This window comes from Narcine bancroftii, unplaced genomic scaffold, assembly GCF_036971445.1.
Source record: "Narcine bancroftii isolate sNarBan1 unplaced genomic scaffold, sNarBan1.hap1 Scaffold_149, whole genome shotgun sequence".
NCBI lineage: Eukaryota > Metazoa > Chordata > Chondrichthyes > Torpediniformes > Narcinidae > Narcine > Narcine bancroftii.
In genome coordinates this window covers 5874255-5887961 of record NW_027211884.1, presented here as the reverse complement: position 1 = coordinate 5887961, position 13707 = coordinate 5874255, and the positions used below count along the sequence as shown (strand labels likewise).

General features: G+C 45.4%; 1 protein-coding gene across 3 annotated transcripts in view; it reads left to right on the top strand.

The window, feature by feature from the left end:
• Positions 1-9135: 9135 nt before the first annotated feature.
• Positions 9136-13707, top strand: part of LOC138750432 (microtubule-actin cross-linking factor 1-like) — a 35328-nt gene continuing 30756 nt past the window's right edge. For 2 of the 3 annotated variants that reach the window (XM_069912474.1, XM_069912473.1), the window contains exon 1: positions 9136-9505. In XM_069912474.1, the coding sequence (XP_069768575.1) occupies positions 9308-9505 (198 nt within the window). In that variant the 5' untranslated portion in view covers positions 9136-9307. Of the gene's footprint in view, positions 9506-13314; positions 13372-13707 lie in introns of those variants that run through there. The other variant, XM_069912475.1, reaches the window with a different exon arrangement.

The following is a 13707-nucleotide window of genomic DNA, read 5'->3' as shown; positions in this document are numbered from 1 at the left end:
TGGGTTTGCTGGCTGTGTGATGTCATCAATGGGTTTATTGTTACACAATAATACAGAAAGACAAGTGAAACCATGGCAATCTCCCAATATTTACTCTCTCGCTATGATGTCACAATGAGACCCCAACCCCCCCACATTCTCGGAATGAATGTACTCAAGGGGCAGTTTATATTTGAGGGTCTCCCGCCAACCATTGTTGTCGGGGCAGCCAGGTGGACTCCTCTTGTCATTGCCCCTCCCTCCCAGGTAGTCTGCACCCACCTGGATCGGGTGCCAGGGGGCTATAAGGAGATCGGGGAAGTGATTGATACCCTCCTCTATGAGGGGGTGTGATAAGACAGCCCAATCTGGCCTGTCTGTAATAAAAATGGCACGTGGTGTATGATACTGTAAATTGGACAAATTCACTCCCCACCCCCCCACCCCCACCCCCCCCCCTACTCACTCTTGCTGCGGTCGTTTTCGATGTGGTTAAATTGGTGGAGGATATCACGGGCAGGGGCGACAAACCCTGGTATGCCGTGGTCAACATCGACAATGTGTTCTTCTCTAACCCATTAAGCCCCAACTCCCAGGACAATAGTGGAATCCTACACAGGTGTTCTGTGGGCACTGACCTTCGGGCAGGTTGACCAGGACAGCAGCATTCAGGGGCTGAAATACCTCTCTTCCATTTATGGAACACCAGAGGATTGCACTGGCTTCTTGCTGGGAAGATCACATTCGGAGAGTACAGTTTTGGGTTGGACGTGAAGATGAATGGAAGATTGTAAATTCTGTGACAAAGAGCCGTTACGACACATTCACATCCTTCACCGTGCTGGAGAAAAGGTCAAGATACCGTAAACCAAAAGTTAACATCGCATAGTGATTCCCAAAGTGGGTGCTGCCTCCCCTCTATGGGCATTTAAGAGACCCTTAGACTGGCACCTAGATTAGCGAATAATAGAGGGTCACAAGGCAGGAAGACTTTAGTATTTTAGTTTGGAACGAATATATGGGTCTGCACAACATTAAGGGCATAAGGGCCTCTACTGTGCTGTAGTGTTCTATGTTCTAATGACATCATTCTTTTCACCTTCAAAGAATAGGCACCTGACCTGTCTTGCCCTTCTTTATAAATGTTCTGCATTTATATAAGTGGAGAATATACTGTGGTGATATGCTATTACTCCTCTAGGTCACCAGCACCACCACCTGACAACCTCATATATAAAGCCGACCAATCCTAGGCTCCTCCATTCTGACCTGGGCTTGCACAGAGGCAAGAACTTGCTTTATATACTTGTCTATTAAAACTAGCATTTAACTTGGACTCTGTCTAATGTGGTTGATGTTAGTCACAATTTAATAGACTAATATATATTTTTATATATATATATATATACAGCTCCGCCTGTTAGTTAATTCAACGGAACCGGGATTGGCCGTGCAACCACCTGGGTTTCTGACTTACAATTAAGGATCGCGACAAGCACGGGCAGAAGGCGTACGACAAGTCGCCCTCCTGATCATGATCTACTACCAGGATCTCCTGGATGGGTTGCTAACTCTGAGACACCCCTAGCCAACCCCAATGTCCCACAGGGTGCACACGCTTGCCCAGGACCGAGTGTCCGCATGGCGAAGGGATCAGTTGGTAGGTGTCCACTCACAATCTGACCATGACATTAACCTTCCATTTGTTTTCAGGCAGCAGAGGAACTCAATCTAATGTATAATAGGGACAAGTGTGTCTTTAGCACTAGGTAACTGGCCATCCTGGGATATGTGGTACAGAACGGGGAAAATCAGCCCAGACCCTGTCCGCATGCACCTGCTCCCAGACCTCCCAGTCCCACACTAACAGAAAACCTTAAAGAGATATTTGGGACATTTTGCATATTATGCACAGTGGGTCCCCAACTATGAGGACAGGGCTTGCCCACTGATAAAAGCCTCCGGTTCCCAACCTGCCCAGCAGCTGTCAAAGCCTTCACAGATATTAAGGACCTGACTGCAAAAGCAATCCTGCCATCCATAGATGAGACGATCCCATTCCAAGAGGAGACCGATGTATCAGATGTAGCGCTAGCTCCTACACTGAACCAGGAGGGGCGACCGGTAGCCTTTTTCTCATGGACCCTACGGTGGTCAGAGGTGAGAGACTCAGCAGTGGAAAAGGAGGCTCAAGCCATTGTGGAAGCAGTAAGGCACTGGAGAGATTATCTGGCATGGAAACCTTGTCAGGACCAATGATCTATGGCTTTTACGTTCGCCAACCAGAACAGGAGAAGATAAAAAAACAATAAAATCTTGTGCTGGAGGATAGAATTGACTACATATAATTACGACATTCTTTACCATCCAGGGAGGCTCAATGAGCCCTCAGATACACTGTCCAGGGACAACTGTGAGGCCCTCAACCACATGTCCCAACTGCAGAGCTTGCACAATGAGCTGGGCCACCCGGGAGTCACTAGACTGTTTCACTTCAAAAGGACCCAAAATCTCCCATTCTCGGGAGAGGAAGTAAGGACAGTAAACAAGGGTTGTCCCATCTGTGCGGAATGCAAACTACAATTGTACTGGCCGGATAAAGCTACACTTATGAAAGCTACTAGATCTTTTGAGCACCTCAGCCTTGTCTTTAAAGGCCCGCACCCTTCCTACGACAGGAATGTCTATTTCCTTAATGCCACAGACGAATACTCCCACTGATCTTTTGGAATCCCATGTCCCCACGTATCGGCAGCCACAGTAGTAAAGTGCCTGCAATCCATTTTCAGCATGTGTGAGTACTCCAGCTATGTACACAAAGAGGGGTTCCGCTTTATGAATGCCGAAGTCGACCCAGTACCTACAGGACAGAGGTTTTGCCACCAACTGCACCGCAAGCTACAGTTCCAGGGGAAATGGGCAAGTAGAAAGGGAAAATGCCTCTCTCTGGAAAACCATCCTGTTGATCTGAAAGGCAAAAGACCTACTCGTGACAAGATGGCAAGATGTGTTACCAGAGGCTTTACATTCTATACGCTCGTTATTGTGTACCACCACTAACACAACACCACATGACCATATGTTTTCCTTTACGAGGAAAGCCGCGACAGGCACAGTGCTGCCTAGATGGTTGATGACACTGGGACCAGCACTCCTCTGGAAGCACTGCCCAGCCCCACAAAATGGACCCACGGGTGGACCCAGTGGAGTTGAGCCAGGCGAATCCCCACTATGCATTTGTCACATTCAGGGACGGACGGGAAGACTCGGTGGCCACCAGGGACTTCGCACCGGTTGCAATCGTGGACAATGTGGGAGACTCACAGTCCCCTATGGATCAGCATGAAGGCAACAGACACTAGGACAGCCAACCATCACATCACCCCAAAGGGCCCCGCCAAACAATACACTCCCAACAACCAGTACTCGTACAGAAAACCATACACCCCCTCCCACCCTGCAACCGACAGGAATCCCTACACCCCCTCAGCATACTCCCACCTTGCAACCGACAGGAAGCCCTACATCCCCTCAGCATATTCCCACCCTGCAACCGATGGGAAGCCCTACACCCCCTCAGCATACATCCACCCTGCAACTGACGGGAAGCCCTACACCCCCTCGGCATACTCCCACCCTGCAACTGACATGAAGCCCTACACCCCCTCAGTATACTCCCACCCTGCAACCGACGGGAAGCCCTACACCTCCTCAGCATACTTCCGCCCTGCAACCGACGGAAAGCCCTACACCCTGTCTTGGGTAAACTTATACCTCTCATTTTGTTCGTTTTAGATTGGTCACAGTGTTTGAGCTACCGAAAGAAAATAGACACACACACACCGAGAGCAGTTCAGTTTATACAAGGCTTTATTACTAAATTTAAATCTGAATTCACACTACAATATGCAAGCCCTTCCCAATTATACATCAACACCTGGACTGGTCCCAACTGCTGAAGCAAGGCAACGACTGCACATTTGTAGAAGGTTGTCGGGGCGCTGGTAGCAGCTTCTCCACCTCCCTTGACCGGGACGTTAGCTGGATTCTTGAAGTTCTTCTTCTTGCTGAGAGATGTTGCCACCTCTTGGAGAGTCTCAAACTTCAGCAGTGGGACCATGGCTTATATTACCCCAAAAGTTGTTTACTTCAGATCTTATCTCTTTGAATAAATGATTTAATTATCTTCAAGGTCTCCTGACAGTCTGCGACCAACAAAAGACAACTGCATCTCTGGGCCTCATGAGGGAAGTTGGATAATGTCTACTGATTCATATGCATCCCTGGGCCCCATAGTGTAAATTTAGATAATGTCTACTAATTCATATGCAACAAGCAGGTTCTCAGCCTTGCAGGAGCAAAGGCTGCAAAAGTAAGAAACATGGTTTAAATCTTCCATTACACACCCCCTCATCATGCTCCCACCCTGCAACCGATGGGAACACCCCCTCAGCATACTCCCACCCTGCAACTGACGGGAAGCCCTACACTCCTTCAGCATACTCCCACCCTGCAACCGATGGGAAGCCCTACACCCCCTCAGCATACTCCCACCCTGCAACTGACGGGAAGCCCTACACCCCCTCAGCATACTCCCACCCTGCAACCAATGGGAAGCCCTACACCCTCTGAGCATACTCCCACCCTGCAACTGACGGGAAGCCCTACACCCAATCATCATATTCCCACCCTGCAACCGATGGGAAGCCCTACACCCCCTCAGCATACTCTGGGGAGCAGGGCACCAGAAATGGAGAGAACATCCCTGTTAAGAAGGTGAAGCTTGGGATATGATTCCACCGGCCAGTGACCATAACAGTGGATCAGAAATGGGTTCAGCGGCTAAAGGAGCCACACAGGCTGCACATGAGTTATGTTCATGGGAACCGCTCAGGCTGCGGGCTGCTGGAGACTGGCTCATGGGAATCCCCGTAGGAAATGGGATACGAGAGGGTGCTGAGGGCAAAAAGGGCTTCTGAAGGGTCTCGGATGCTGAAGGCTTCCTGATCATGTCGGAGGTTTGGATCTGGAGCTTGTGTTACACAACACCAATCGTTGTGGACCCTGACATCATCAACAACACACTGCCGCAACTACCTGTCCTAGCGGAGCTAGATGCTGAATTTACCATCACCGATGTCATAAAAGCAGTCCATTGCATGAAAAATAACAAATCACCTGGAATCAATGGTATCTCTTCTGAGATCTTGAAGATTGGTGGCGAAGCACTTACCTCCGAGCTCACAATACTATTCAAAACATGTTGGCTCCACCGTTACATCCCCAAAGATCTGCGGGACGCAAATATTGTGACCCTTTCCAAGAACAAAGGTGACCACCAAGACTGCAGTAACTACCATGGCATCTCACTGCTCAGCCTTGTAGACAACATACTCTGTTGTGCAATCCCATTCAACCCCCCCCCCCCCCACCCCCACGTCTGCCAACCATCGCCAACAGAATACTGCCTGAAAGCCAATGTGGCTTTCGGCCATCTCCATCAACTATCGATTTGGCCTTCGACTTCCAACAACTGCAAGAGAGATGCATTAAACAACGCAAACCTCTCTATATGTGCTTCATCGACCTGACCAAGGCCTTTGACTCACATCTATTCCATGTCTTAAAACATCTTGGCTGCCCTGACACACTACTGTCCATCATCGTCCAGTTTCACAACATCATAGAGGCCACTGCCCAATTCGATGGCTTGAGATCAGAAGAGTTCCCAATCCAATGCAGCATAAAACAGGGTTGCGTACTCGCTCCAGTTCTGTTTGGCATTTTCATCTCTGCTCTTCTGCGCCATGCCTTTCCAGAAGCTTCAGGCACAGCGCTGCACACAAGGAGCTCCAGAAAACTTTTTAATCTGTCACGGCTCCGGGCCAGGACATAAATCAGAAGAGTTATGATTTGAGAACTGCTCTATGCAGATGATGCTGCCTTCATGGTTCACTCCCAGCCAGAGCTGCAAGTATTGTGTGATGCATTGCATCTGCCTGCACTGAATTTGGTCGGAAAATGAGCCTGGGCAAGACGGGCATCTTTAGCCAACAAACCCACGACACTCCATCAGTTACGATCAATGGGTCAGTGCTCGCCAACATAGACAAATTCTGCTACTGAGGCTTCACTGTGACAACAACGAACTCACTTGATGCAGAACTGGACACAAGCCTGGGAAAAGCATCCACTGTCTCCATGCCCATGTGTGGGAAAACTGCCACCTCTCCACCAAGTTGAAAATCCGAGTCTACGAGGCCTGCGTGCTGAGTACGCTTCTCTACAGCCTTGAATCCTGGGTCACATACATAAAGCATGAACACTGCCTAACGCATTCCATTTCTGCTGCCTCAGATCCATCCTAGGCTACTCATGGCACGACAGAGTCACAAACGTCCAAGTCCTGGAGAAGACTGGAGGTACGGACCTCTACTCAATCATTCGCGCTCACTGCCTGCGGTGGGCTAGCCACATTGTCTGTATGCAGGATGGCCGATTGCCCAAAGATGTCCTCTACGGTGGGCTACCAGATGCTCCCCGCAATGTTGGCCGCCCACGTTTTCACTACAAAGACGTAATCAAGTGCAATCTCCAGTCATTCCATGTCAACCATACTGACTGGGGGGACCTCACCAAAAAAATCGCACTGCATGGCGTCTGCGATTCGCAGTGGAACATCACAATGTGCCAACGACTACAAAAAGTTCCGTGAGGGCAGAAGAGCGACAAGACACTGTGTTCATGTTCACTTGCGAAGGGATGGGCCACGATGTTGTCAATGAATTAAACAGGAGACTGTGCAGCCGCAGAGGCTGAGGGAGCATAGGAGGAGAATTCACAGACCGTGGCTCTGAACAGAGGTTGTTTTGATTCCCTTTCTACTCCAATAGCTCAGTGCTTAGAGCACTGGCCTTGTCAACCATTCCTTGCTGGGGCCTCATTTCTGCAAGGGGAGCTGGACAAAGTGGTGACTCTCCGTCTGCCTAAAATAAAAGGAGTCTTGAACCTTGAACCTCAGTCAGAAGTGAGGAGCTGTTTGGAAAGGCTGGGTGCTGAAGCCTATCAGCTCCTCTCTGAGCGGTGAAATGGATCGGTTCCAATTTGCAATCGTAGCAGTAGGTCTATGGTGGATGCCATCTCACTGGCACTACACAAAGCCCTGGAACTCCTGGACAGCAAAGATGCATACTTCAGGATGCTTTTTATCGACAACAGTTTGCCATTTAACACCATCATTCCCTCAAAATTGATCATCAAACTCCAAGACCTTGGGACTCAACACCCCACTGTGTAATTGGATGCTGAATTTCCCTCTCCTCCTGTCCACAATCAGTGAGGATCAGTAAGAACATCTCCTCTACAATCTCCACCAGTACCAGAGGGCTGTGTTCTTAGTCCCTGCTTTCTCTCTATAAACTTATGACTGCGTGGCTCAGTACAACAAAGCCAATGCAACTGATGCTACCATGGTAGTGGATTGTATATAATGGGGCGATGAGACAGCATACAGAAGGGAGAATGAAAACTTGGCTGAATGGTGCATGAACAACCAACTCCCACTCAATGCCACCAAAACCAAGGAGCTGATTGTGGATGTCAGGAAGGGAAATCCAGAGTTGTATGGTTCAGTGATCATCAGGGGATTAGTGGTGAAGAGGGTGAGCAAATTTCAGATCTTGAAAGTCATTATCTTGGACCCAACACACAAATGGCATTGTGAAAAAAAGACGTCGACACCTGTACTTCCTCAGGGATTTGCGGAGCTTTGGTACGACATCGGAAACCCTGGCAAGTTTCTACGGAGGTGTGGTAGAAAGTGTGCTGATCGGCTCCATCCCAGTTGGGTATAGGCACATCAATACCCTTGACTGAAAAGCCCTCTGAAAGGAAGTGGACACAGCCCAAGACATCACAGGCAAAACCCTCCTCACCAACGAAAACATCTGGAACTCTGCCATCGGAAGGCAGCATCAATGTTCAAGAATCCACACCACGCAGCACACACTCAGGAAAGAGATATCGGTGCCATAAGACCCGCACCATAAGGTTCAGGAACAGCTGCTACCATCAGACTCCTCAACAACAAACTCAGTTCAGGGACTTATGTAAGGAGGGTACTTTTACACTTTATTGATGTTTTTCTCTCTGTATCGTACAGTCGGTTTGTTTAAATTTCTTTATTTGTTTACATCTCAGTGTTGAGTCAGCTTTATATGGCATTGCCAAGAAGGGTTAATTCTGCATGGCCCACAGCAAAAATAATTTCAGGGATGGATGTGACGTCATGTATGAACTCTGACAAAAAATCTGAAATCCGAAATTGGAAATGTCAGATGTTTTACACGTCTGGACATGGCAAAAGAAACCTTTTCAATGCACTGTTGCCAAAAGTGACTTTAGTTAGGGAATATTCTGGGATTTGGAGCTTTCATAATGTGACAAAGACAAGGCCATTTCCTAACCCCTGTTGATCTAACTAATGTGAATTAAACATCTGCGATCCTAGCTCCATGAAACAAGCCTTTGATAAGTTGGGTCACTCTTATGGTGCCATGTTCTCCCAGAGTAAATCATCTCTGATACCAAACTTTTTTTCCCCTCCAAGAGCAGTTTAATGATTTTGGGAGATGTAATGGTGTCAAATAAACATTCCATCATCTGGAATCCAATGAAGTGGTTCAACCACATCGGAAACGACCACAGCAAGAGTGAGTTGAGGAGGGGAGTGAATTTGTCCAATTTGCAATAACATTCACCACGTGTCATTTTTCTTACAGACAGGCCAGAATGGGGTGTTTTTGGGGGGCACGGCGGGTCTTATCACAGTCCCTCATAGAGGAGGGTATCAATCACTTCCCCGATCTCCTTATAGCCCCCTGGCACCCGATCCAGGTGGGTGCAGACTACCTGGGAGGGAGGGGCAATGACAAGAGGAGTCCACCTGGCTGCCCCGACAACAATGGTTGGCGGGAGACCCTCAAATATAAACTGCCCCTTGAGTACATTCATTCCGAGAATGTGGGGGGGTTGGGGTCTCATTGTGACATCATAGCGAGAGAGTAAATATTGGGAGATTGCCATGGTTTCACTTGTCTTTCTGTATTATTGTGTAACAATAAACCCATTGATGACATCACACAGCCAGCAAACCCAGTTGCTGAGACTGCAGTCGTGTTCATTGTGAGGGTTGAACGTGGTGCGAGCGCGTGGCACAGTCTTTGCCGAATACCAGGGCTTTTTGGCCAAGTGAGGCTCACGGTGGTGACGTATTTGAATTACTACATCACACGTCACTGGAAACACCTCGCGTGTGACTTGCAGGAGAATGGGCAATGCCTTGTGCTGTCTACGAGTGGCACGAGTGGCTGGGGAAGAGGAGCAGAGTAGGAGATCCCTCACTCCTCGGAAAAGAATGATGTGCAACTGCTGCAAGAAGATCAGAGGCAGGTGGTTTCATTCCCGAGTTGCTGCGGAGGAATCGTCAGACTTCAATGTCGACCGCAGGGAAGAAAACACGCAGCAGGTACTCTCAGTCACGTGTGAAACCTTCTATGAGGCAATGTCGAAATGAACATAAGTTGTACTGTGTGCACAAGGTTCATTACTCACGTAAACATCAGACACTCATCCTATAAGGAGAGTTTGGTGTTTCGCAGCTAATTATCTCCAATTCAGTGTTGGTAAATCAGTTATGCTTTGTCTTATCTTTTTCCAAAGCATCTACAGATTGGGTGCTTCATTTATTCTGAAACTTAAACAAGGTCTTCAACAAGTGAATCCTACTTGGAATTTATACATTCCTACTTAATAAATGGGTCCAGATAGTCTTATTTTTGTAAATTAAAATGAAAAACATTCTCTTTCCTTTCACAGGACAAAGGATCCCCAAGGTTTAAAGTGTAAATGATAAAACTGGAATTACTGGATATTTCAATAAGAACAGAAAAGGCTGGAAACTCCCAGCAAGTCAGGAGGTGACCAACCTGCTATTTCCAACATTTTCTGTTGTTACATTTGAAGTATAATTATTTTTAATATTTCTTCTGGGAACAATTGGCTGTCAAAGGCAGGAATTAAATACTCTTTATTGTTTTGGGGTAGGGAGAGTTTAGTGCTTTTTTTAGGAAGGAATATATGGGTTGGCACAACATCAAGGGCTGAAGGGCCTGTACTATGCTGCAGTGTTCTATGTTCTGTGTTTCTGCCGTGGTGATTTAAGAGTAAATATTAACCAAGGACCCCCAGAAGAATGTGCCCTTTCCTTTGGTTTCTGCCCTGGAATGAGATGAGATGAGAGACTGGAGTCCTGGTTTTGTGGCTGAAATCAAAACAAGAGTGTTCTTCGTAAAGATGCACCAAGAATCTGTGGTTTGCCTTTCATCAAATTCAAGTCAGAAACCTCAGCCTTGAGTGTATAGGTGTGAAATCTGAATGTCTCTGGGGATTGACCCTGTGCCATGTGTTCAGTTGCAATGCCTTGGGCCAATCCTGAAAGGTGTTTTGCCTTGCTTTTTCCAGATACTTTTGTTCTGTTCACTGCCATGGTTCACATGACGCAGTGGATTTGAAAATAGTCATTAAGTTTTAACTGTGATTTTTACCTTTAAGACCACATGCTTGTTCTTGGTAAAATGTTTTTATTGAGTTGGAAGGTTGGAACAGTGTGGTGCATTATCAGGATATAAGGTTAATTGGGATAAGAGTGAAATGATGCTTTTGACAAGAATGGATTATGCAAACTGCAGAGATATTGTTACATTTAAGTGGTTGGATAAAATTAAGTATTTCGGGATAAATGTAGATGATAATTATAATCATTTATATGAGTTGAATTATAGACCATTATTACATTAAATTAAATAAGATTTAAATAGGTGGAAAGATTTACCGATAACTTTAATAGGGCGCTGTGTTGGCACAGTCTCTCATGGTGTATAACGCCACATGGCGGAGCAGCCATGGGAAGATGGCGCTGTCAAGGTTTTCTCCCTGCCTCAATTCACCTGCCCAGCGCACGCCTGGGGCAGCGATTCTGATATCACAATGCACGAGGTGACTGAGCTTAGGCTGCCCTTAAGAGGGCGCGGGCTGAATTTGAATAAAAACATCATTAATGGCTTTCAATGTGGTGGCTGAGTCTTTCTTGGTTGTGTCCAGCACGACAGTGTTTTAAAATGAATTTTTTCCCCCGTATTCAGTATTTTTGTCAATCAATTACATGTGGGATTCCTAAAAGGTTTTAAGGATTTCCATGTGCTGGGAAGATCTTTATTATGAAAAGGTAAATAGGCAAGAGTATCTATACAAAAATTGACTTGGAGTTTTATAATTACCACATTTTCAGGATTATTATGAAGCGGCACAATTCAAGTTTATTAATAGAATGGTTGGATCACAACAATCTTTACGTTGGGCTAAAATCCAAATGGCTCAGCTTCATGAACAAAGAATGCAACAGTTTATTTATAAATGGAATGCTCAACTTTTCCAAAATTATCCTTTACCGGTGTTAAAACATTTCATGGAAATATGGTATCGGACCAACGTTGCTATTGGTGCTGAGGGCAAAATTTCGGCTAAAACCCTTTGTATTAAAATAAGCTTTGTATTAAAATAAATCACGTATTCCTGAATATTTGGGAAAAGAAAGGTATTATCTTGGCCGAAGATTGTTATGAAGCTGGAAATTTTGTTTCATATCAGTGATAGAATGAAAAAATGGATCAGGTCCATGCTTAGTAACTTTGTTACTAGATAATTCTGGACACAGTTTGAGATTACCTAGAAGGATGAGATTTGAATGTTTAATTATTGAAGGAGGGGAAATGGGATTGATTACACAAATGTATGCTTTATTACAAAATAAGATGCCTAAGTCGGATATTTATAAAGTGAGAAGTAAAAGGAAGGAGGATCTGTCGGTTTTAATTTCTCAGGATGATTGGATGACATTATGTGAGGACAGTGTGACTAAGCCAGTAAACGTTATATAAAGATTCGTTCATTATAATTTTATTCATCAACTTTACTTAACACCTGAGAAGTTGAAGAGGTATAGATTTATCTCTTTGGATATGTGTTTTCAATGTGGAGAATAGATAGGGTCTTTTTTACATTCAGTATGGTTATGTGATCAGGTGAAACCCTTTCTGAATGGAATTATGGAACTTTTGCAGGGGTTGTTTAAATTTAAGCTTTCATTAGAGCCGTTAGTATTTTTATTGGGACATATGAAGTAAAATGGAGTTTGGAAATGAAATTGGATACATTTCAAATTGCATTTGTTCAGTTGGAATAGGCAGTAGCGAGAAAATGTAAAGCTATAACCTGGAAAGATGAAATTGAATTAAGTATTCAGAGATGGCACATGGACTTGCAATCATGTATTCCATTGGAAAAGATAACTTACAATTTACGCCATCCGTCTACCATTTTTGTTAATGTGCGGGTCCCTCTGTGAAGTGTATGGGTCTAAATATGTCATGGTTGATTGGTGACATCAAACCCGACTATGATGGTTTGTTTCTTTAGTTTGAGGTTGTAGAGGATGGGAGGGAGCTAAGAGAGGGGGTGGGAGGGGGGTATATATGGGGGAAATTTTTGTATGTTAATATGATGTATTTTATTGTGGATTTTGAATTTGATTTTAAATAAAGTATACAAAAAGAAGATTACTTTGTAGACCACATGCTAATAGTTCCTTTCATTGTTGTTCAATAACATCTGATCCTTTCCTGCTTCTAAACTGTATTTCTGTGAAATCTCCACACAGCGGCTTCTCTGTGCATTTCCGGCACTACCTGATCCAATGCACTAATTGATAAGGTGGTGTCTGCAACCTATCTTAAGGAAGGCTGAGACGACCACAGATCGCTAGTGATTGTTGTTTACTTTCAAGCAAAGTTGGCTCGGCCAAGGGTTCTTCTCAGATCTCTGAATGTGCAGTGTGACAAGAGTTTTAGAGGTAGCTTGGAATGAATTACTCGAGCAGCTTCCACACACACACATTTGAAAAGCCAGAATTTTAGCAGGATTATTGCATCCTGCTTTTTGCAAAGGAGCAACAAAGTATCCACATACAGCTTGCCTAGGAGAGCATGTGGCGTTAGCAGGCAGAGTTAGAACAGCTTTGCTCTCAGAGAGGGAGGGAGTGAGAGAGAAGGAGTCAGAGAAATCTGTTCCAGAGGGACAAGCTGCCAAACTTTGGAAGGCTGCCTGGTCAAAGGAGAAGACTGATGGTCTGAAAGATGACCTGAAAGAAAAAGGATCATCCGGAGAACCCTGAAGGGGGCAAGTTCTGTCAGAAAGACAAATTAAGAAGAAATCAGTTGCAGATGCTCTGGAAATGGAATCTCTCTCTCTGAAAACCAGCAAGAGCCCTTCTGAGTGGTAACCATTTGTCTGTTAAACACCAAAGCTTGGTGAACTTTGTTAATGCTAATGTATGAGCACTGTTGCAAGAATTGCCTGCAACCAGGACTGTGATCCAAAGAACTTTTCTAATCTTCAATACACATTACACTCACCTGCACTTAGTATTTGAGGGCGGATTAAGTGGGTTAGGTAGGTTAAGTAATAAGTTAAAGTTCAATTCTGTTTTCATGTTCAAATAAAATTCTAAACTACTTTTGTTTAAATAACCCTGTGTTGTCGTGCATATCTATTGCTACTGGTTTTTGGGGTCATCTGGACTCCGTAACATTTTATGGGGGCTCATCCTTTAGG